General features: G+C 36.6%; 2 protein-coding genes across 3 annotated transcripts; both read right to left on the bottom strand.

Moving 5' to 3' along the window:
• Positions 1 to 2,967: 2,967 nt before the first annotated feature.
• Positions 2,968 to 23,427, bottom strand: LOC127254975 (wax ester synthase/diacylglycerol acyltransferase 11-like). 2 transcript variants are annotated; one of them, XM_051280370.1, is made up of 5 exons: positions 22,626 to 23,427; positions 4,382 to 4,454; positions 4,000 to 4,268; positions 3,377 to 3,514; positions 2,968 to 3,275 (listed from the first exon to the last, which is right to left on the bottom strand). In XM_051280370.1, the coding sequence occupies exons 1-5, from the start codon at positions 23,352 to 23,354 to the stop codon at positions 3,117 to 3,119; spliced, it is 1,368 nt and encodes a 455-aa protein (XP_051136327.1). In that variant the 5' UTR covers positions 23,355 to 23,427; the 3' UTR covers positions 2,968 to 3,116. The 2 variants fall into 2 exon arrangements, with proteins under 2 accessions (XP_051136327.1, XP_051136335.1); XM_051280378.1 differs by lacking the exon at positions 2,968 to 3,275 and having other exon boundaries at positions 3,376 to 3,514; positions 3,971 to 4,268.
• Positions 16,018 to 21,290, bottom strand: LOC127254965 (uncharacterized). The gene is made up of 5 exons (XM_051280343.1): positions 18,415 to 21,290; positions 18,142 to 18,344; positions 17,696 to 18,055; positions 17,496 to 17,621; positions 16,018 to 17,425 (listed from the first exon to the last, which is right to left on the bottom strand). Exons 1-5 carry the CDS (start codon positions 20,114 to 20,116, stop codon positions 16,799 to 16,801), a joined length of 3,018 nt encoding a protein of 1,005 aa, XP_051136300.1. The 5' UTR covers positions 20,117 to 21,290; the 3' UTR covers positions 16,018 to 16,798.
• Positions 23,428 to 24,461: the final 1,034 nt, after the last annotated feature.

Raw genomic sequence — 24,461 nt, forward strand, 5'->3', positions numbered from 1 at the left:
AATTATTTTAAAAATTATATCAAACTAAAAAATAGATGCAATACATATATCATTTTGTAAAGAATAAAATTTTATATAACATGTAAATGAAAAATTATTTTTATTTATTTATAATTAATATAAACTAATTTAATTAAAGATGTAAAGTTTTAAACGTAGATAAAAATATTTATATTTTGATGAAAGAGAGAAATAAGACCGTTCCGGTGGATTCTACATGATGTATGATATTATATATTAATTATGTAGTTAATTAATTTGATTTATATTTATTAAATATAATCTGATTTAATAAGTTTACCAAAAAAAAAGAAATGTCAATGTTATGGAACAAAGAAAAATGAAAAAAATGTCATTGTTATGGATTGGATGGAGTATAACACAATGCATTAATGTAATTAATTTTTTCTTCATTAAATTTTTTAGTAACCCTAACTACCCTGATTTATATCGACCGTACGATTAAAAATAAAATCGATCAATGAGTGGATAATAGTTCAGGGTTGTCGTGAATTTATTACAAGATCAGGACCATACCAACGCTTATAATTTCATATTCATGCTAATTTCACTCAATTAACATATATTTATAAATAAGACATCATATATCCGATAGTATATGTTAAACAATCTATAACACATATCTTGACATCATCTTATATAATTTTATGTAACACAATATATTATTATTTTAGCATAATAAGCTACAATATAGTATAATATATAACGCACACAACACATGCTTCTATATATATAATACGACATATATTGTGTGCCTTGTGATGAAATATTCATTGCTTCAAATTAATATGTTAAATTGACCAAATTAACACTATAACCGTCGTTCTATCTAATATATGTACATACTAATGCATACATCTTCATATCATAACATATTAATATATATATATATATATATAGCACAAGACACTTTAATTCGTGCACTCTCATAATTTTGGAAATTTTTTATTTTTTAAATAATAAGTTTGGATAATTAGTTAAAATTTGTTAGGATAACAACTAATCTAACAAAATTCAGATCGATTTATCGAGGTAATAAATAACAAAATATGTATAAAATTAGGGTTTTGTATATCTATATATACCTAAGAGATTAAGCCAAAATCGCCCTAACAAAAATTATTATGAGATTTTCGTCCAACATTGTACAGGTTTGGAAAAACGGCGATCCCGACCTTTCGCCCTAACAATTTTTTTTTTTTTTTTATCTTTATTTTTCTTAACTATGTGATTTTTGTTGGTTGATTTAATGATGATTGAACATGCTTATACGTATTCTTAAAACCTCTTATACTTTTATTTCATTATTGTGAAGTTTCTACTTTTGATTTGGACAATGCCTGATTTTTTATTTTTTTATTTCTTTTACCTTTTTAAGGGTTTTCATATGATTATTATTTTTTTTTGTATTTTATTTACGCATATAATTTTTTATCGTTCAAAGAAAGTGAATGATTTTTCACATAGAAAAATATCATTATCTCTTTTATATATTATTTATGCATATACTTTTTTATCATTCCTTATATAGTGAAAATTTTATAATAAATTTGTATCTTTTGACTTATAAATTTAAACTATATGAAAAGTTTTACTAATTATTTTTTTTATTATACTATGATGCAAAAAAATCTTAAAAGAAAAAGAGAGAAAAAAAGAATGAGAAGAAAAAAAATAGAAGAGAAAGAAGAGAAGTAGAAATACAAAAAATATAAGTATAGTATTTTTTGTCTTTTTATTTATTTACTTGATATTTTTTATCTTTTTATTTATTTATTTTATTTTATTATGTATAATAATTTTATTAAATTAATTTTATTTTTCTACTAATAGATTCTTTTTATTTTTATTATATATTTATTTACTAATTTATTTAATTTCGAGTATAATATGATAATATTTTATTATTATTATTGTATATGTATTTTTTAAAATTATCTATTGTGTTATCTTATTTTCTACTAATTATTTTTTTAATCTTTATTATGTTTGAATTTAAATTGTAATAGTATATTTATGAAATTTTGATTCGCATACTTAATATTTTTTATTGATTTAATTACTGTATTTTTTATTTAAAGTTTATTTTTTATATAAATTAATTTTTTTCTATTTTCATATAAAATTTTATTATCAAAATAAAATTTATTATTTAAAATATAAAAATTAAATTAATATCATAAATTCTATAGGTACCCGTGCTGCTAGTATCCATATATATTAATATCCATCAATTTACATATATTTTTATTTATCTATACATATATACTTTATATATTTATATATAGTAATAGTTAAACTTAGAAATGTAACTAAAAAAAAGTAAAAATTCGGACAGTTCCTTGAACTTGATTTCTATAATTTGAAAAAAATAGAATTCTTAAGCTATTACAAGATACATTAGGGTATTAGGTTCGGCCGAGGGTTTACCCAGTGCGCATTTTCGGATAGCAGCTGTGGGTTCCCACGTCATCCAAAATAAACAAATAAATAAATCGTACAAAAATTTAAAGTGATGACCCCCAAAAATTCCTCAAGAAATTTATGTATCTTGCTAAATATCCTCTTTTTCCCTGTCGGAATTAGCAAATTTAAAGGAAGTCACTTGGGTAGTTACAGTCTGTTACACGCGGGAACTATCACCTTCCGAATTCATATTGAATTGTGCGTGGTTATGGTGACCGGATGCGGTTTTTGATCGATTTTAAAAAAATCGCTTTGAGTAACTGTGAGAACAATATATATATCAAAGCACTATCCGAATTATCCGAGCATTAAGTAGGGTAGAGATCGCCGAGGATGTGTAGCTCAAGTGGTTGAGTGTTACCTTAGCATACTTGAGGTTGGAAATTATCTGATTTGATCCTAACCCTAATTCAGTTTGATAATCTAAATGTATATATATATATATATATATATTAATTATCTCCATTGCGGATAGCCTAACTAACCTAAAATGGCTTGTTTGATCATTCTTGGATCACAGGAAAAATCTATTCAGGCAAGAAAGAATGGACATAAGATGAATCAAAACATAACATTAAGTACATATTATCGCCAAAGTAATGTTATCAAACGATGTTTGTTTAATACCTTTAGCTTTTCGGGCAGCTAGACTCGGCAGCTTCCTTCATCTCAGCCAAGGCGTCTTCGAAACACTTGGCAAGAACTTTCGGGTCCGGAATCACATCTTTTGCCACCAAAATTTGCATGTCTGCATATCCGGCGTAGCTCACCATATGCATTGTTATCGCCTAACCAAAATTAAATTGTTTTTTTTATTGATTCGAATGACACATATTGGATCGAGAAATAAGAAAAAAGGACAACTAAGTCCTAATATTTACTACATTACATGAGGAAGGCTGCTGGATGTTGCCCGAATGTACTTGACGACGTTACCAACAAGCGTCATCTTCTCCTCCGGCCCGGCCACATTGGATATCGTAAATGTCGTGTTACAGAAGATGCGATAATCAATGATGCTAGTCAGCTGCAAATCCACAAGCAAATTAAATTACCAACCATCTTATTTGTTTCAAGATCATGTTAAGGATCAAGGGAGTCAGGGTAGACACGCTCATTATTTACTGTTGGCACGTGTCATCAGTTATTTTACTCCAATAAAAAGAAATTCTTTATAATTTAATAACTGTGCTATCATTAAAAAATAAATAAATAAAATTAGGGTCAGCATTTTTAACTCGAAATATTACATTTATCCAATTAATTTTTTCAAAAATAGTGTCCACTTAAGATTTAAAATCTTACAATCACCCGGCCAATTAAAGTTCAATTCAATTAAAATAATTAATTTAAATTAAAAAAATATAAAGATATTCTATTTTATCAATAATTATTTTTTTATATTAATATTATATCAAATCTTTTAATTTAATTTATCTCTATGTTTATATAGTATGACACAAGTAAAAAAATATTTGTAAACCTGTCTCGAGGAGCGATAATAAAATCAACCTTAGCCCCGAAGAAACATGTGACGAGAAGCGAGACAACGTAGGTGAAAAGAGCTTCCAATGACAGCTTCTTCTTGTCGATCATCGCCTTGGCTCTCTTCACGGAGTCGAGAGGATTCAAGCCGTGCCCATGGTAATAAATCGGTAATAGAATCACTCCAAATCTATTGCCGTGCTGAGTGCTCGCATGGTGGTCCTTTAGACTGGATAAGTATTGTTGTCTCAAATTCACCATGGTCGCACCGGTGATCCGTTCCCCTTCTTTCAAAGCTACTTGAACAACAACGACGAAAATAATGATAACAACAAGAACAATATCGAAGTGAAAGAATGTCTTGTAAGTAGACAACAATTATGGTAAATTTTACGAGTATTGATATTACCTTTGCTTGATCTGATGTTTAAGTACCTTGAAATCCCACTCGACAGTATCCCAAAAAGAACATCATTGATTGTCTGTTTAGTTGTATATTTAACCAAAAAATAACATATATTACCTATCAAGTTTTCATAATTATCAAATACAATGATAATAACAACAAATACCGACTTTGAAAATGAAATAATAGTACATGTATATATGGATAAATCAAGTCGAGTCGATGAGTCTTATATCCACTAGAAATATTAATCCTACGCAAAAATTTGTATTCTAAAATTTTTTTAGTTCCGTAAGCTTTTCGGGGAGTGTAGTAAAACTGAACTAGTAAGATTTTCGAAGTTATTGAAAAATTATTAGATCGACATAAAAATATTCGAAAAAAGAGAGTAATCTTACATGTTACATTTATACTCTCTTCGTCTCAAATATAGTGCAATATTTATTTTTGACACAAAAATTTAGGTAAATAGTATTAAGTAAGATAATTTGAAAATTAAATAATATGATTATCGAGAAAAATGTATACTTATTTTAGTGATGCAATGGAATAAAATGTGAGATATAGAGTAAATATATTTAATTATTTCTTATTTTAAAAATGTTGCGGAATGTTTGAAACGGACAAAAAAAAAAAAAAATGATGCTTTGAGACAAAAAAAAATGTTTAAAGTAGTTAATAAAGAGTTATTGTTGTTTAAAATATTTTTATATCTAATACTTTGCTTTTAATTGTTATTATTTAAAAAGAATTGAAAACTTAAACACTTTCAATTTTCAAAACATCAGTAAACGAACCCTATCAATTGCTAGTTTAAGTTGAATTTTAATTTATATTCCTTAACTAAATAAAGTTTAAGAATTAAGATGATGACATTTTTTTGGCTTGCAAAATGAAAATGAAATACTTAGTTTACACAAACGGATGTGTTTGTTTTTTCTTTCCAATAAAAAATATTCCTATTCAATTCGTTTCATTTCTAATAAAAATAAACTATTTTTGCTCCAATTAAAAATAATTATTTTACTATTTTCATTCGTCCGAATTTCAAAGTATCTTTTTCATTTTTCAATAAAAATAATTATACATTAATATCAAAATATCTTTAAATTTTATTTAAATTACAAATATACAATTATACATACATTTACTTTTTACTGACGAAAAAATCATAATCTCTTACGCAATTTCACTAACCAATAAAATACTATTATTTTTTAAAGCTACTTCAAAACCCCGAATGACCCGATTCAAAAGAGATGGAGGAAATATTATTTTTTAATAAAATATCACCAAAAAATATTATTTAAATCAAATTCAAATTAACATTCAACTTAGATTTTAATGGAAGATTTTGACACTATTCAATTTTATAAAATATCATATTAAATATCATTTTTTACTTTACAAAATATAACATCAAACAGAACCAACTATTAGCATGCGTTCTATGAGCGACTGCACATGATTCCTAATTTGTAGGGGCCATAAATATATATGAATGTATATATATATATATATAATATTAGACTAACATAATTTATTTGTAGTTTCATGAAATTATCGCAAAAATTCCCTATACTTCTCAAACTACGTCAAATTCCATCGTTGTTTCATAAACTTTGCATCTAACCTCCTCGATGATTTTTATTTAACGGTATTTGACCTAAACGCGCTCAAACTGTGAATAAATTTTAGAATTTCAATTTCTAAATCCCTAAAATTACAAATATATTCATTTTTCTTATATTTAGTCTAAAAAAAATAATAAATATGCTCAAAAAGAATAATTTTTCTCAGGTTTTAATATATTTGTAATTTTAGGGGTTTAGAATTTGAAATTTTTAAATTTATTCTTAGTTTAAATGCACTTAGGTCAAATATTGTTAAATAAGGACCGTCGATGGGGTAAGTGAAACACCGAGGGAGTTTGAATTTTTGTGCCATTTAGCCATAATATTATAGTAAATTAATAATAGATATAAATATTAAAGGAGAAATATTAAAATTACAAACAGATTGTTTATTGAAAAAATAAAAAAATTATAATTTCTAATTTGTGAGGGTCCATTAATATGTATTTTAATAAATACTAATAACTTTATATATATATATATATTACTCAAATTTTACTTCCGTAGTTCTATGTCACATGAAAGATTTAATGGACTAGTTTTGGTAACAATTGAAAATAAAATTTTGGATATAATTTGTTACGAAAATTTGATAGATGAATTTGCTTAAAAAATGCTCGAATGACAGAATTCTTCAAAAAATAATAAGTAAATCAGCAATTTTTTATTCTTACAGTTACTCTTTAATACTGTAATTTTATTGTTTGTAAAATATGTTATAACTTTTCATACATTATTAAATTTATGATTTATAATAAAAAAAATTTAAAAATATATTTTGATTTTAAAGAGCTTATTTTTTAATTTTGCATATGACCTAAAATAGTACGAAATGACTCTTACAGAAAAATTATTTTTTTAGGTCAAATCCTTGTAGATCAAGCAGTGAAAGATTCTTCGTTTGAGGTTGAGTCCCAGGCACGCATGTGTTGGGTGAAATTCCCGTCGCGGGTGTGAATGTGTGCGTGTGTGAAAAAAAAAAAAAAAAAAACTATTTTTTTAGTATTATTTTCAATCTCTTTCTAGAAAAGCCTATTCGTTTATCGTATTCTCTCTTTATAAAATATAGAAAAATTAAATAGTTTGATAAATGCCACGCAGGTGCGGGATGAAATTTCCGTCAGGGGTGTGAGGGTGTGCGTGTGTGAAAAAAAAAAAAAAAAAATTAATTTTTTAGTATTATTTTCAATCTTTTTCTAGATAAACCTATTAGTTTATCGTATTCTTTCTCTATAAAATATAGAAAAATTAAATAGTTTGATAAATGCCACGTATGTGTTCCGACAAACTTTCAGCTTTCAAGGACCGCTCTAGAAGCCTATACATACATGACTTCACTTCATTTATTTATTCAATGTAAAATAACAATGAGTTTTTTTCGTTTTGTATTTTTATAGATATATATATATATATATATGTATGTGTTTATATTGGATGTAAAAATTGCATTGTTAATATGATAATTTAAAAGGCTTTAATAAATATATAATTAAAAAATATATTAGTAAAAATAATTATAATATAATATAAATAATTAAATAATTTAATTAAAATTAAAAAATAATAAATTTTAAAATTTTAAAATGTCATTAAAATATATAATTATTTTAATAAAATAACAAATTATATAAAATTGACCGAATAAAAAAAATGAACATTTAGGATAGAAAATAATAAAAATATTATTATTTTTTTAGAAAAAAATTACAATAATTAAATAATAAAAAATAAAGTCAAATTCTACAATATTTTAAATGATTTGACTATGGAGCAGTTCCACAAATCCATTTTAGTGAACTAGGCTAAAAAATTTACCATCGAACACGTTCGTGTATTTTCCCAAATTAGTATATATATATATATATATATATTATTCCCTCAGTCACAAAAAAAATTGTACTCAAATTGTAGTATAATTTTTTATTAAATAAAAAATAAAAATATTTTTAAGTGACAAACAAATAAAAGTTAAATACATATTTAAGTGATAAAAATAGTATATTTTATGAACAATTTGAAATAATAAGCTAACTAAATCAATTATAAGTAAATGAAAATAATTAACATAGCTTTCTTAAATATGCTCAAAGAAATGAGTTATACATTAGTGTTACGTACGAAATTTAGAATTAGGTTAAAAGCCCAAGGTAAAAAGAAGAATGGGCCTGACAATAGGGTTGATTGAACTGGCTGAAGGACACCGTGAGGAAATCAAGGAAAATAAATTTATTTATTTATTTCTAAGGAAAATACAGGACGGAAGGACCTCAGGTCGGTAGGTCCTCAGGACGGAAAGACCTCAGGTCGGAAGGTTTTCAGGTCGGGAGGTCCGCCAGACGGGAAGACCTCAAGTCGGAAGGTCTTCAGGTCGGGAGGCCCTCAAGATGAAAGACCTCAAGTCGGAAGGTCTTCAGGTCGGGAGGTCCGCAAGACGGAAAGACCTCAAGTCGGAAGGTCTTCAGGTCGGGAGGTCCGCAAGACGGAAAGACCTCAAGTCGGAAGGTTTTCAAGTCGGGAGATCCTCGAGACAGAAAGTCGTTGAGATGGGATATCCGCAGGTCGGGTAAACTGTAGGTCGGATAGAAGGAGGAGTCGGACAAACACGGAGGCCTTTGATCAAATATAGGGGGCGGTTGATATGGAGGTCGGCCCAAGTGGGGTCGGGCGAAGAAGTAGGTCGGACGAAGGACGAAGTCGGGCCAAAAGAGCGGAAGGTCTGTAGTTGGCTCAAGGAGTGAAATATAGGGATTTTTGGTCTGCTGGGGACACGTGTCAGCATAAGAAAGGTTGGAAGACGGTTGAGAAGGAGACGTTGTAACCGTTCGGGTGACGGTTTTCAGTACGGTTTCCCAGGGAATATTTAAGGATTTGGATCATCATTTGGCAAGGCATCTTCAATCAACTTCAACAAAGCAAAGTCAGATTTGGGGATCACCACTTTAAATTTCAGTATTTTATTTTCCAGTTTAGTTTCTGTACGTTACAGTGTTTAGAGATTCCTAATCTCAGGCACTAATTAATCAAGTTTAAGGATATTTTCTATGTCTTTGAATTTTACTTTATTTTTGTTGAAAAAATACATCAACAAATTGGCGACCACAGTGGGAGCAAGACAAAATTGCTCATTCCAATTCCGGCGATAATTTCATACGTCTTAGATCCGGCCGAATCATCGGAAGGGTCCATATGGCAGGGTCACAACCGCAAGCATCTTCGACACCGGTGGGAGAATCCGTTCCACCACCCATTGTGCCAAATGCCGGGGAAATCCCACAACCACCAACTGATTGGTGGTCTTATGTTCAACAAATGAACAACCAGCATACCTTGATTATGCAGAATATGTTGCGTGAGCAACAAACGAACATGTTGCGTGAGCAACAGAGTCAGTTGCAGAACATGATAGATCAAGCATTGTCAAGGGTTAGTCTTCAACCCACTCAAACACCACCAGGAGTGTCACCGTCCAGACCACAGGCAAATTTCGCAGGGCCATCATTCGTGGATAGTACATTCCCAAGTGCCACAAATCCCAACCGAATGGATCGGGGAAAAACTCCTTTGACTTTTCCCAACAATGTTCCACTGGGACCAAGGGTTACCAGTTCCCAGCCGAACAATACAAGGGAGGACAGGCCTGAAGGATATTTACATGATCCGATTCATATTCCTGTGCAGGATCCGTTCCAGGTTCCTGATCATCAACGCTTTCATGTAGATCCTGATGAGATTGCACATATATTAAGGGATCAGTATGGATTAACTCCTCAGATGGCTAACCGCCCTGCATATCAAAGACCTTTCCCAGAAAGGATCATTCATGAACACCCTCTCCCAAGGAATTTTCGACCACCCGACTTTCATGCATTCTCAGGGGAGGACGGATCTTCCACCATAGAACATGTTGGTCGGTTCACAGCACAATTAGGAGAAGTTGGCAATAACCCTTTTTATAAGTTACAGCTGTTTGGTTTATCTCTTACTAGAACGGCGTTTTCGTGGTTTGTAAGTTTGCCTCCAGCACAAATTCAGACATGGGAAGGACTGGAGATGGCATTTCACGCTAGATTTTTTAATCCTTTACCAGTTGTTTCTTTAACTGATCTACTTGAATTGCGACAGTATCCAGAAGAAACTGCTTCACAGTTTATAGAAAGGGTGCGATTGATGAAGGGACGATGTCCTACGGTAATCAGTGAGAAAGAGATGACCAATTTAGTGGTCCGGAATATGCATACTCGTTTAAGAAAGGCACTCACTGCCCTGGATGTTGAGGATTTGGCAAGTCTTGCATCCAAGGCAGGACGTCTAGAATCTTTGTTCAGAGAGGAAGATCAGCATAACAGGCGTAATAGAGGCCAACATATGGCGAGTATGGGAACAGAAACATGCGACTTTGATTTTAATCAGTCAGAAGAGATGGCAGCCGAAATCCTTTCTGGAAAACCGTATGTATGTCCTAAATTGAAGCCAGTACCAGGATCTGAAGGAAAGGAGCAACCGACCTTTGATAGTTCGAAAGCTGATGAAATCTTTGATATCCTACTGACTGATGGGCAGATCCGTATTCCAAAGGGTCAAAGACTTGCCACTAAAGAAGAAATCAAAGGGAGACCATATTGTAAGTGGCATAATTCTTTCACACACACTACAAGTCAGTGTACTCATTTTAGGAAGGAAATTCAAAAGGCCATCAAGACAGGTCGGCTCAAATACATCACTCTAGGTGTAGACCAGCAACCGTTTCCGAATGTAACAACGGCAATGGTTGACATCCGACCAAGTTCGGAAACAAGGAAAAGTTCGGCCAACGATGGACAAAAAGGGGAACGAAACCAGCCAAGCCCCGAAACAAAAAAAGGAAGTCGGCCAAACAGCAGCCGACCGGAAGAACGACTCAAAATTTGTGAGAAGCCAGTTGCTGAAAAGTGGGACCATCCAGATGGTTCTTTTAATGTGGAGGTGAAAGAAAAGGTTTTGATACGTGATCACCCGACCAGAAAAACAGGGTCGGTCGGGAGCAATTGGGCACGAAATAAAAAGCCTTTACCAGTCGATATAGACCCTCGTTTCCCGGGTATGAATCGTACACAGATTCGCAATGCCAAACGCAGGTATGCTGCAAAGTATGGGAAAAGAGGTCCTTCAGCAGAACAACTAACCGACGAACAAAAAGCAGCCGACCACTTGGCAGGAGGTCAGTCCATTCGGATCTTTACAGAACAAACGACCAAAGAGCAGGGAATAACCATTCAGTCTCCAGTTGGTCGGTCCAGTCGGGTCTGGTCAGGAAAGCAACCGAATGACGGATTAGGCGCTTCCGACCATACCAAAAGAAGTTCGTCGGGACTGGGGAAAGGTAAAGGTGTGGCAGATGAAATAATTAAAGGTTTTAGATGCCAACATTGTGAACGAATCAACATCAATCCATCTTTTGAAGACTTCCGTATAGAATCTTTGACGCTTCAACCTCAGAACAAGACGAAGGAAGAAGTTATAACTACAGAGGAAAGTTTAAGGTCTGTTAAATCTCGTCTGGGACCACGAATCCCTTGTCGAATGACAGAGATTAATCAGATGAGTGATGAACCGACGTGGGCGAGTCTGGTAGATGAAACTATGGACGAACCTTTATGGGCTTTCTTGGCAGATGGTGAATTAGAGGAGACAGAGGGAGCAAAGACTTCAGATTCTGAGCCTCAACCGGAGCCACCTTCGATTGTGTTTCCTCCTATTCCAGAGGGTGCGATCTCCCATTTGAAGCCTCTGTATGTTAATGCTCATATTTGTGGGAAACCAATCACAAAGGTTTTCGTGGATAATGGAGCAGTTTTTAATGTTATGCCATTGAAGACTCTCAAGAAGTTAGGAAAAGGAATACATGATCTATCTCCTGTGGAATTCGAAATGACAAGTTTTACAGGGCAACCGACCAAGCCGGAAGGCATGATGGTTGCCACAATCGAGGTCGGACCAAAGAAGATCTCTACTGTTTTCTTTATTGTGGACGCAGATACTACATACTCTCTCTTGCTGGGAAGAGACTGGATTCATGCCTCTCAATGTGTGCCTTCAACCCTGCACCAACAATTAATGTTCTGGGAGGGAAATCAAGTCTTCAAAATGGAAGCGAATGACAACCCATTCGATGTAACCGAACAAGTTGAAGAGTCAGTGTTTTATTCCAGTCAGGTGGCTCCGATGTCTCAGTTGTACATGGCCAGGGAATACCCAATCAAGGGTTATAAAGTCACTGGCCAGAACTCGATGTTCTATTAAAAGAACACCTTTATTGTATGGCTCATGATAAAGCCACACCCATTCCCGTATAATTTGTTTGTAATGGAAGATACAAGCTTAGAAGTATGTAGTTCTCTTATTAATAAGTTCTATTTAAAGCAGTTATTATATAAAGCAGAAAATAGTAAAGAGATTCTGGATGTTCACCTCCAAGAAGATGAACAATTTCGCTGGCCCGATTATTAGAAAAAACAGAACCAACAGCTTCATCACAAGACCCATTATTGGAGTTTAATTTAGGAACCGAATTGGTTCCAAAAGTGATCAGGTTAAGTGGTTATTTGTCTAAAGAGCAACAAACAATGATGCTCGAAGTTATTAGAAACAACATTGATTGTTTAGCATGGGATTATTCAGAGATGCCTGGTTTGACAAGAAGTCTAATAGAGCATCGATTGCCCATCAAAGAAGGTTGTAAACCTTACAAACAACCTCCAAGGCGAATGAGTCCAGATCTGATGCCTCAAATCAAGGAAGAAATCCAAAAACTTCTCAAAGTGGGTTTCATTCAACCTTGCCGTTATGCGGAGTGGCTGGCTAATATTGTGCCAGTGGTCAAGAAAAATGGTAAGATAAGGATATGCATCGACTTCAGGGATTTGAATCTAGCTACCCCTAAGGACGAATATGTGATGCCTATGGCCGACATGCTGATAGATGCAGCAGCAGGGCATAAAATCCTTAGTCTGATGGATGGTTATGCAGGTTACAACCAAATATTCTTGGCAGAAGAAGACATTCCTAAGACAGCATTCAGATGCCCAGGGGCTTTGGGTATTTATGAATGGACAGTCATGCCATTCGGGTTAAAGAATGCAGGGGCAACTTACCAAAGAGCCATGAATTCAATCTTTCATGATTTAATTGGCAGATCTATGGAAGTGTATATTGATGATGTTATAGTTAAATCTGCCAGTTTTGACGAACATTTGAGGGATCTTGAAGAGGCATTTGAAAGAATGAAGAAGTACAAGTTGAAGATGAATCCAACCAAATGTGCTTTTGGAATATCAGCCGGGAGCTTTCTAGGATTCTTAGTTCATGAGAGAGGAATTGAAATTGATGCCAACAAGGCTAAAGCCATTCTTGATAGTCGGCCACCCAAGACGGTTACAGAAATCCAGAGTCTGTTGGGTAAGGTGAATTATTTGAGGCGTTTCATTTCTAATGCTGCTGGCAAGGTCAGACCTATTACTAAATTGTTGAAAGCTGGAAAGATTGCCTTTGAATGGGGGCCCGACCAACAAACGGCTTTAGATGCTATCAAGCAGGCATTGGTTCACCCTCCAGTCTTGATGCCTCCCAAACAAGGTCGGCCACTCAAACTTTATTTGGCAAATACATATGAAGTGGTTAGTTGTTTATTGGCGCAGGATGGTGATGACGGGAAGGAAAGGGCAATTTACTATCTCAGTAAAACCCTTACAGGACCAGAATTGAATTACACTATGCCAGAAAAAATGTGTTATTCATTGGTCTTCGCTTGCACTAAACTCGAGCATTATTTGCTGCCCAGAAGAGTTGAGGTCATATCAAAGGTGGATCTCATCAAATTGATTTTACAGAGACCTACTATGAAGGGCAGACTCATGAAATGGGCCATCAAATTGGCTCCTTTCGATCTTCAACATTCCCCGCTGAGGGCAATTAAGGGACAAGCAGTAGCCGACTTCTTGGCAGAATTCTCACAAGTCGGGTATTCTCTTTGTGATAGTGTCCGACCATTTAGTTGCTCATCATATCTGGATAATCTACAGGTCGGATGTGTGCCATATATAAGTACCAGAACATGGTTGATGTTCTTTGATGGTTCTACCTCTGGAAACAAATCAGGGGCAGGGGTCTTTTTGCAAGGACCTGATGGTCAAAAGATCAACTTACAATTACGATTGGAAGCCATGACCCATAATTCGGCAGAATATGAGGCTTTAATTTTGGGTCTGGAGGCTTTAATAGCCAGGAAGGTCCAGTCTGTAATCATAAGAGGGGATTCTCAACTAGTAATCAACCAGGTAAACAACCAATATGTTTGTAATTACCCTCATCTCCGTAGATACAGGGACATTGTGGGTCGGTTACTGACGAAAATCTCAGAAGTAATAATTGAGTTCATTCCGAGGAAAGAAAACCAACGTGCCGATGAGTTGGCTCAAAGGGCTTGTAAAGGAATTCTGGAGGATATGTGGTCGGAGATCAAGTCGGGCATAGAAGAAAAGACAGACCCAATATATGACCAAACGGTCGGGCAAGAGGCTATTGGACAGGATCCCGACTGCAAAGTTACGGTCGGGCAAGAGGCTATTGGACAGGATCCCGACTGCAAAGTTACGGTCGGGCAAGAGGCTATTGGACAGGATCCCGACTGCGAAGTTCTGGTCGAGCAGGAGACTGTCGGACAGGAGCCCGACTGCGAAACAGTGCCCGATTGGAGAACAGAGCTTATCCTGTATTTACAGAATCCTGGTGCGAGTGTTTCAATTGCGACACGATTGAAGGCTTTACGTTTTCAATTGATAAATGGAATTTTGTATAAGAGATCATTTGAAGGTTTACTTTTGAAATGCTTGGGATCTAAAGAAGCTCTAGAAGTGATGACAGAAGTACATGGTGGGATATGTGGAGCTCATCGGGCAGGTCTCAATATGAGATGGGCCATTCATCGCTTGGGGTTTTTCTGGCCAAAGATTTTTGAAGACTGCATACAATTTGCCAAAGGCTGCCAGGAATGTCAGAGACATGGAAACTTAAACCATTTGCCAGTAACCGAATTGCAATTCTTGGCAAAACCATGGCCTTTTAAATCATGGGCTATGGATATTATTGGTAAGATACATCCTGCTTCATCGAAACATCATTGTTTCATATTGGTCGCGACTGATTACTTTACCAAATGGGTAGAAGCAGTTGCTTTGAAAAATGTGGATCAGAAAGAAGTGATAGACTTCGTTTTGAACCAAATTATTTACAGATATGGTATTCCTCAGTCTATAACAACCGACCAAGGCTTGGTCTTTACAGGGGAAAAGTTCTCTAATTTCTTGGCAGAATTCGGTGTTCGGTTACATCATTCTTCACCTTATTATCCCCAAGCCAATGGACAGGCGGAAGCAGCAAATAAGATTATCATTGGGATTATAAAGAAGATGATTGAAGGGAACCCAAGAAAGTGGCATTTGTTATTGTCTCAGGCTTTATGGGCACATAGAAATACCAGAAATACGGCCACAGGGTTCTCGCCGTACCAACTTACGTTTGGCCAAGATGCTGTTTTACCAGCCGAAATTCGGGCATCATCCGGCCGAACAGAATTTACTGATAGTGATCTTACAAAGGAATACCAACAACTTATGTTGCAGCAGTTAGAAGATTTGGATGTTAACCGTCTCCATGCAATAGATCGAAGTGTGAAACAGAGTGAAATCAGAGCAAGGAGTTACGGAAAGAAAGTTCTTCACAGGACATTCCAAAAAGGAGACCTAGTCTGGAAGACCATTCTTCCTACATATAAGAAAACTGATCAATTGGGAAAGTGGTCACCGAATTGGGAAGGACCATACATTGTTCAAAAAGATATTGGAAATGGCGCGTTCATTATTGTAAATCATGAAGGTAGAAGAGTACATGATTGTATTAATGCTAAATATCTGAAGAGGTATTATCCTGCCTTTTCAGATAACAAAACTGCCTGAAACCACATATTATTCAGAACCCATTTATGGGGGTTCGAACCTACTGGAAGGTTCATTTCTGTTAGTCATCGTGTGGTTGTGAGAACTTTTCTGTCTCTGAATCAGACTTCTCATCCCAGTGAGTGGATATTAGCTCTGGTTCTTCTTCAATAAGATCTTCCAAGTCTGGTCGGTACCTTTCCCATTGGCTTTGCATGTCATCTAGATCTTGGTGGGTACGTGCTTGCATGTCTGTTAGGGCTTGATGTTCACGATCAACGATGGTCCGCAATCTTGAAAAGACTTTTCGTTGGTTGGAAAATAGGTTATCCCAACCAAGATCTGGAAGTATGTTTGCTGCGTGATTTTCGATCATTTCCATGTGATGATGGAGATCAGGGATGCGGCTGAGGATGTCATGAAGAGGTTCATACCCCTCAATGACTTTTTCCATCAGGCGGATGACGCGATGAATAGTTCTTCTACCTCGTTGGGAGAATCGGAATTTGAAGTCTAGTTGCTTGAGTATATGTAACAAGTCTTCTGCATGGCCTCCAATAGGGTGATTACCTACAAAGAAGGGTTGAAGAACACCCTCCCAGTTGCTTGATGGAACATGAGGTCGGTCATTCGCCATGTTTGTTAACACTTTCAGTGTGCCTGGGAATGTGTTTCTTGAAATGTGAGAAACAATGTTCTTTTAAAGAAGGAGTTTGGTTCGTTTCCTATAAAGCTGGGAATTGAAAGGTGATCCTTGTTTTGAGAGAAGAAAGAAAAAATGGATTACTAAGTCAGTTGTTGTTACAAAGGGGGAAATATTACAATAGTGCCCCTAGGGCAGTTTTTATCTGTGTCCATTTGTTTTCATCCCTGGATAGCCTTCTGGTATTGGCAGCCATCTGATATCTTCTGATGAATTGGGATCGGGCTTGGGTTTTCAGCTCTTGATCCAATTCAGCCTCATTTTTGGTATACTTCTCAAGCAGATGCTGTTCATTGGTAATTTGCTTATCCAGGGTAGACTGTTCTTTCCTCAGCTCCCGCAATTCTGCCTCCTTTTTCTGAATGGCATCATCAACCAGAGCTTTCGTGCTAAGGAGACCACCCAGTCTTCCAGTAGTTTGCTGAAGGGATTCTCGAGTCTTGGTCAAAGAATTCTCCAGCGTTGTTTGATCGAAGTCGGGCTGGGGGGTTTCGGCTGACAGAAGGCCAATGACTACCACTTCAGTCTTGAGCTCTGTAAGTCTTTCCATCAGCCGATGCAGAATGGGGACGGCTGGTGATTCCGTTGGAGTGTAAAAAAGAAGGCCACCAACCGTCTGAATGAGTTTGTCCAATAAGTCGGACCTTAGTTCGGACAGGGGACGGTTAATGGCCTCAGTGAACACAGTCTGGGCCTCCGCTGGAACCGGAACAGTCGATAGGACAGCTAAGTCCGAAGGCCCCTGCAAGTCCTACAATGTCAATACATATTCCAAGGGAGTTGCAAATTTGTTCGGAGAAAATATGTGGTACCTCTGGGCGGACTGCTGTCAGTGAGGGGGGCAGCAATGAGGTCGGTCGAGTTGGGCAGACAGCTGGTATAATAGCAGCCGACTCGTCGGCTGCTGCGAATGGTCGCTGAGGTGCCGACCTGGGTCCCTATAGAAAGTAGTATTGGAAACAGTTAGTGTTTTTCGAAAGAAAAGTTATGACCTGGATTGGTTTAATCTTACCAAATTCACAGAAGTCTCCGAATCGGATGAAGACATTTCTCCCATTTCTGGAGGTTGGGCTGCCACGGGTGGTTCTTCTGCCTGCCATTCGATGGCTAGAGGGAGTGCCGCTGCTGGTAGGGCGGCTGCAGGTTGGACGGCTACCTCTAGAGCCACTGCAGCCAGGATCTCTGGGGCACCTTCGATTTCGGGATCAGCAGCATCAGGGATGTCGTTTTGAAGGTCAGTTTCGGCGAGGGCGGCTGGTTCTTCCTTTGATATAGATGAGTCTGATGCCATGTATGGCGGCCGACCCATCTGGGAAGTAGTCCCCTCGCTGTCAGAAGAGACCCCTGCTGCTGATGGGATGGGTGAAGGTGTCTGTGGAAAAATCATGAAGATGTTTGTTGTTAACTATATCAAGGTTGATCATTAGAATACTAAGGAGTGCTGGTGAGAGAACTTACTGGTTCTGTAGGTACTGCTGGTAAAGATTGTCTCCTGGTCGGGGGCCTGGCCCGACCACTCCTCGGTGCGGGAGGAAGAGTTTGCCTCCGCGTCGGGTCCTCCGCCCGATTGCTCATTGGCAAATTGGTCTGGACCAAAGGCCCGATTGAATGGTCGGTTGGTGCTGGCGTCGGTTGCTTGGTCGGTGTCACCAAGGTCGGTTCTGGGGAATGAAATGAGTAGAATCAAAGTTACGATTTAGTGAATTGGTTCACGGTGTTAAGAAACATTACCAATTCGGGGTCGGGTCCTTGCTGACGTCCTATTTATTCCAAGGTCTGCTAGTGTTTGTTGGTCGGTCTCCGAGGTCGGGGGTGTTTGCAATTGGGAAGTTTTTCTTTTGCGCGTGGGACCACCAGATCCGATTCCCGGGGCGGTTGTATGTTTTTGGGTGCTAGTATGTATCGCCGTCCCTAGAACCAGTCCTTGGGGAGGGAGGAGGACGTTCAGCAACCGACTCTCATCAGGGGATATCAGGGACCATACGACCGACCACCATTCATTGAAAGTATCTACGATCTCAGGGTTGGAGCGGAAAGGAATATAAGAATTGGAAATTATATACGTGGTGAGCTGGGAGATATAAGAAGGGATTGAATTAGGAAGGACTCGTCGGTCGGGGCTTTGAAAAATTATTTGGGGACACGCGACGGGTCCAGGGATACCTTGGCAACAGCCGAACTGGCGCGCCATGAATTGAGGTTCATAGTTAAAAGTGTAAAAAGTTTTCTGCCCTTTTTTATCAAGTTTCTTGCTACTAAAAAGAGACCTGGGTTTGAGGGCGACGTCCCAGGCGAAAGGATAGGTGGGATGAGGACAAGGCTCAGGAGTCGGAAGTGGGTTTGGTACTGGAAAGGGCCAAAAATGGTCGGGAGCATAACCCGCATATTTTTTATACATAGAAAATCGAGAGTTACTGCGGGTATCTGTTAAAATGGCAGTTATTATTGGGTCGGATGATTGGAGTTTATTGCGTCCTGAGCAGAGTCGGTTGAGGATTAATCCTAAATGTTTTTCAGACGTTGGCATAGTGGGCGGAGATCCTAAGTTAAACGCGTTGGGAAAGTAAAGACGGGACCAAAGTTCTAAAAACCAAAAAGGACCCGACGCGGCAGTGTCTAATTTCCTATTATCGTTATCTGTTAAACGAAGGCTAACCCTGGTGAGTCCTTCGAACAGATTGGCTAAAAATAGAGTACCAAGGGAGAAGAACCGACCTGACGCAATATGAATGGCCAGGTCGAGGTGGGAAGGAAGAACACTTTTGGAAGGAGAAACAATGATGTACCTACAAAGCCAGAACAGAATAAAGGCAGTATGCTCCCGGTCGGTTACAGGAGTCCCTGGAGCCCCTTGCTGGTCGGTTGCGAACTTTGTCCAACCCCATTCCTTCACACTTTGTAAGGACCATCCCGGATGGTCTTCTGATGGCTCCTGCCCATCTAGGGCTCCCATTACAGGGTCTTCACCCACGATTGGGAGATGTGCGATCATGGCCACGTCCATAAGAGTTGGGCCAAAGGGGCCTGATGGGAAGAGGAAAGTCCCATTTTCCGCATTCCAGAAGGCAGACATGGCCAACAACACCTTCTCATGCAGGTTGATAGGCATGGTGGACAGCAATATTGCTTGGTCGATTTTTTGGGAACGCCATTGGGTCTGGAAGTGTTCTGCTACTCGTCGATACCAAGCGCGATACAGATCTTTTGGGTCTGTGAGATGGGTTTTGATGCTGTCCCGGATGCGAACTGCTTGGTAGTTGGGATTGTTGATAGCCAAGGGGTTGCGAGATTCCAAAACTTCCCTCATCCGATTTGAATCTTCAGGAGTAGTGCAATATGGACGGATCGTCGGAGTTAGTACTTTCGAAGCTGAAAATGGACCTTCTGGAAGGGTTCCGTCGAAAGGAAGGGCAGGCATGTATTGATTCGCCATAGTTAGAATGTTTTGGGATTGTGATTCACACAGGCTTGTATTGCGAAGAAGGAAGTTTATCAGGAGTGTTGCAGTAACTGGTGCAGTTGCTAAGGGAGTTTTTCAAGAGGGTAGTGATTTATGAACTTCCAAACATTGATTGCTAAATGGCGTTTGAAAGTCCCTTGGCGGCGGGCAAGTTGTTACGTACGAAATTTAGAATTAGGTTAAAAGCCCAAGGTAAAAAGAAGAATGGGCCTGACAATAGGGTTGATTGAACTGGCTGAAGGACACCGTGAGGAAATCAAGGAAAATAAATTTATTTATTTATTTCTAAGGAAAATACAGGACGGAAGGACCTCAGGTCGGTAGGTCCTCAGGACGGAAAGACCTCAGGTCGGAAGGTTTTCAGGTCGGGAGGTCCGCCAGACGGGAAGACCTCAAGTCGGAAGGTCTTCAGGTCGGGAGGCCCTCAAGATGAAAGACCTCAAGTCGGAAGGTCTTCAGGTCGGGAGGTCCGCAAGACGGAAAGACCTCAAGTCGGAAGGTCTTCAGGTCGGGAGGTCCGCAAGACGGAAAGACCTCAAGTCGGAAGGTTTTCAAGTCGGGAGATCCTCGAGACAGAAAGTCGTTGAGATGGGATATCCGCAGGTCGGGTAAACTGTAGGTCGGATAGAAGGAGGAGTCGGACAAACACGGAGGCCTTTGATCAAATATAGGGGGCGGTTGATATGGAGGTCGGCCCAAGTGGGGTCGGGCGAAGAAGTAGGTCGGACGAAGGACGAAGTCGGGCCAAAAGAGCGGAAGGTCTGTAGTTGGCTCAAGGAGTGAAATATAGGGATTTTTGGTCTGCTGGGGACACGTGTCAGCATAAGAAAGGTTGGAAGACGGTTGAGAAGGAGACGTTGTAACCGTTCGGGTGACGGTTTTCAGTACGGTTTCCCAGGGAATATTTAAGGATTTGGATCATCATTTGGCAAGGCATCTTCAATCAACTTCAACAAAGCAAAGTCAGATTTGGGGATCACCACTTTAAATTTCAGTATTTTATTTTCCAGTTTAGTTTCTGTACGTTACAGTGTTTAGAGATTCCTAATCTCAGGCACTAATTAATCAAGTTTAAGGATATTTTCTATGTCTTTGAATTTTACTTTATTTTTGTTGAAAAAATACATCAACAATTAGAAATTAGTGGAACAAATTACATAATTATAGTGAAATTAGAGAGATTGAAATATCTTGGCACAATACTTACGGCAGGTCAAATACACAATTACTGCATGGTATAAATAAAAACAATGCTCCATCCGTCCCAAAACTATAGTTTGGGTTGTGTTTGGTACGAGATTTAAGAAATATTGATATTATATCGGTAATTGGTAAAAAGCATGGGTAAAAAACTTTTTTGTCCTTGTGAGTGTATTAGTATAAAAAGTAATGACAATTGTGTAATAATAACGAAAAAGTAAGAGTAATTTTATAGTAATATGATTATTTATGAAAATAAGACTATTGTTTTGGGACGGACAAAAATGATAAACATGACTATTATATTGGGACAGAGGGAGTATATGTTTTGTTAAATTAAATCACATAATTGTTTTGTTTTGGTTTTTTGTTTTTTCCTATATATTGAGTTAAGATCAACTACTACCTCTGTCCACCATCAATTTATCCGTTTACTTTTTGCATGTTAATATTTGAATGCTAAATATTATATCAAAACATAGTACAAATAAAGAAAAAACGATAAAAATATTTATATCGGTGTCTTATAATACTAATGTAATGATATTTGTACAAAAAATTATACAAATATAAGAATATTTTTATTGTTAAAAACAAAGACGCCAAATGCAAATGGATAGATTGACGGTGGACTGAGGTAGTGTTAATTGTGTTATGTTTAACTATACAATGTATTCTCCTTTCTATCTTAACATAATACACCCTTCACCCCAGACATTGGGGACATTTGAGTTCAGCACCAAAATTTAAGTGGGTGATATTAAATAAAATAATTAAAAATAATTTTGAGATTAGATAATGTGATTGGAGAGAAAAATGCATATTTATCTATTTTATTTGAATGATATAATCAAATAAAATAAAAAATATATATAATTAATTAATTATTTTTAAATTAAAAAATGTTACATTAAATTTAGGACAAATAAAAAAAAAGATGTTCCATAATATTTGAGACGAAAAGAGTACAATTGTAACACCAAACAACACAATTTATAATTTATTTGAATATAATATATAATCAAATATAACACAATTTATACAGTTAAAAGCAATATAATTACAAGTCAGTATTTTTGTTTAACATAGTATATGTTGTATTAAAGATTATGCTAATGTGTGCTAATTTTATAATACATCCTTAATGAATAAATAAAAGAATCAGTATGTTATTGATTTTTTTTGTCAATTGCATATTTGGAAATTAAAATATAAATATAAAATGATTAAAAAATATAATAAATATTTTAAAAATATTATATATTAAAAAAAAAAAACTAACCGAATTTGGAACGGCACGCTTGACGGTTTTCATGTCGTCCAATCGGAACCTCGCCGTCGCCAATTTCCGCGGCCAGAGCTCCACTCCATCGCCGCCGCTCACGGCGGTCCTTCTATCTCTTCGCCAGAGTATTCTCAGCGCTATCTCTAAAACATAAATCACAGTAAACCAAACAATCTTCACCAGCGTCGGAACAGTCCACCGCCTCGGCATAAACGACGACGTATCGACGCCGCGGATAGACGGCGTCTGCGAAGGATCGTCAATCCTTCTACAGAACGACAGCAGCATCGCCATCAAATAGACGCCGTCACCCAGCGCGTGGTGCACACGGAAAACCGCCGATTTGTGCGCAACGAGGATGTGGATTTCCCAGAGCGGTTTGTCGGCGGGGAGCGGCGACGAATTGGAGAGATCGGCGAGGTAATCGTTCACGGCGTCTTCGTCGGAGACGGAAGGATCTTCGGAGAGACGGCGGTGGATGAAAATCAGGTGGCGGTCGACGTCGACTTCGGTTCTCCGCCAGTACTCGCGGCCGACGGAATCTCTGACCATGAGGCTGCGAAATTTGGGGTGAACGAGCAGGAGAGAGTTTTGGATCTCGGGTTTGATGGAGTCGAGAGGAATCTCGTGCTCGCTGGCCATGGCGCAATTTATGACTTGATCGATCTGCGGTTGGAGGAAGAGACGACCGGCGGGAGTCACTGGCTCGTCTATCTCTGCCGCCATTGTTAAGCTCCGCCGGTGAGTTTTTAGCCGCTCGATTTATATTAATTAATTTTTGCAGGAGTGATTGGGGGAAGTATTGCTACGCTTATTAGCTCCACACAATATATTTAAATATATATATATATATATAAAATTCATTTCCAAATTATTATTATTATTATTATTATTATTAAAAATTATTTAAAATCTAGATTTCCACTTTCGGTATACTGTTTGGTTCCTAGCAATATTTGTCATTCACTCTTACACGGATGAAATCACTATTGTTTATTTCTGTTTCAATTTTGTCCCTTGAATTTTAATTTGATAATTTTGAGTACATCAGTGTGTGTGTGTTTTTTATAATATATATACATATATATATATATAGGTGTGTTCCCTTTATTTTATTTTATTGTTTATTTTTTAATTTTTATAATTTTTAAAATAAAATATATATCATACAACAATTACATCAAAAAATATAACTCAAATTCAAATTTTAAAGAAACATTTCAAAGGGAACACACCTTTTGTTTTAGGTTTATATTTGATGGAGTATATTTTAGATGTGATGATCTATATTACTACAAAAAAATTGTGTTTTTATCATCGAATTTGGGGACGGAATCATAAGATAAATTGTTATTTGAGATGGAATTCCAACGGAATGAAGAGGTGGATCATTAAATTGAAATTCACAATAAAATTTATGCACGAAATTAATCCGACTCAATTTGCGATGGATTCTATGACTTTTGAAGCGGTTTTTGCCGTAATTAGCAACAAAATGTTAATACAGGCTAATTCCGTTAGCAATAGCGACGGAAATCTCCAACGAAATATTCAGATACAACCCAAGATCGTCATCTTTTTGCAACAAAATCAAATTCCATCGTTGTTAGCAGGAAAAAAAAAAAAAAAAGAACTCAAATAAAACTGAATGCTTGTATATTTAATTTAATGTTTTTATTTACTATTCAAAAAACTGAGGTTTTATCTTCGGATATATTTCAAAAAAGTAATCTCACTTTTTTTTTCTTTATTTGACAATGAAAAGTAATCTCACTTTAATATGGATAATATGAATAAGAGTTGGGATGTGTTAGACTGTGATTTCTAAATAAA

This window comes from Andrographis paniculata, unplaced genomic scaffold (assembly GCF_009805555.1).
Source record: "Andrographis paniculata isolate CXL003 unplaced genomic scaffold, ASM980555v1 Contig12END, whole genome shotgun sequence".
Classification (NCBI taxonomy): domain Eukaryota; kingdom Viridiplantae; phylum Streptophyta; class Magnoliopsida; order Lamiales; family Acanthaceae; genus Andrographis; species Andrographis paniculata.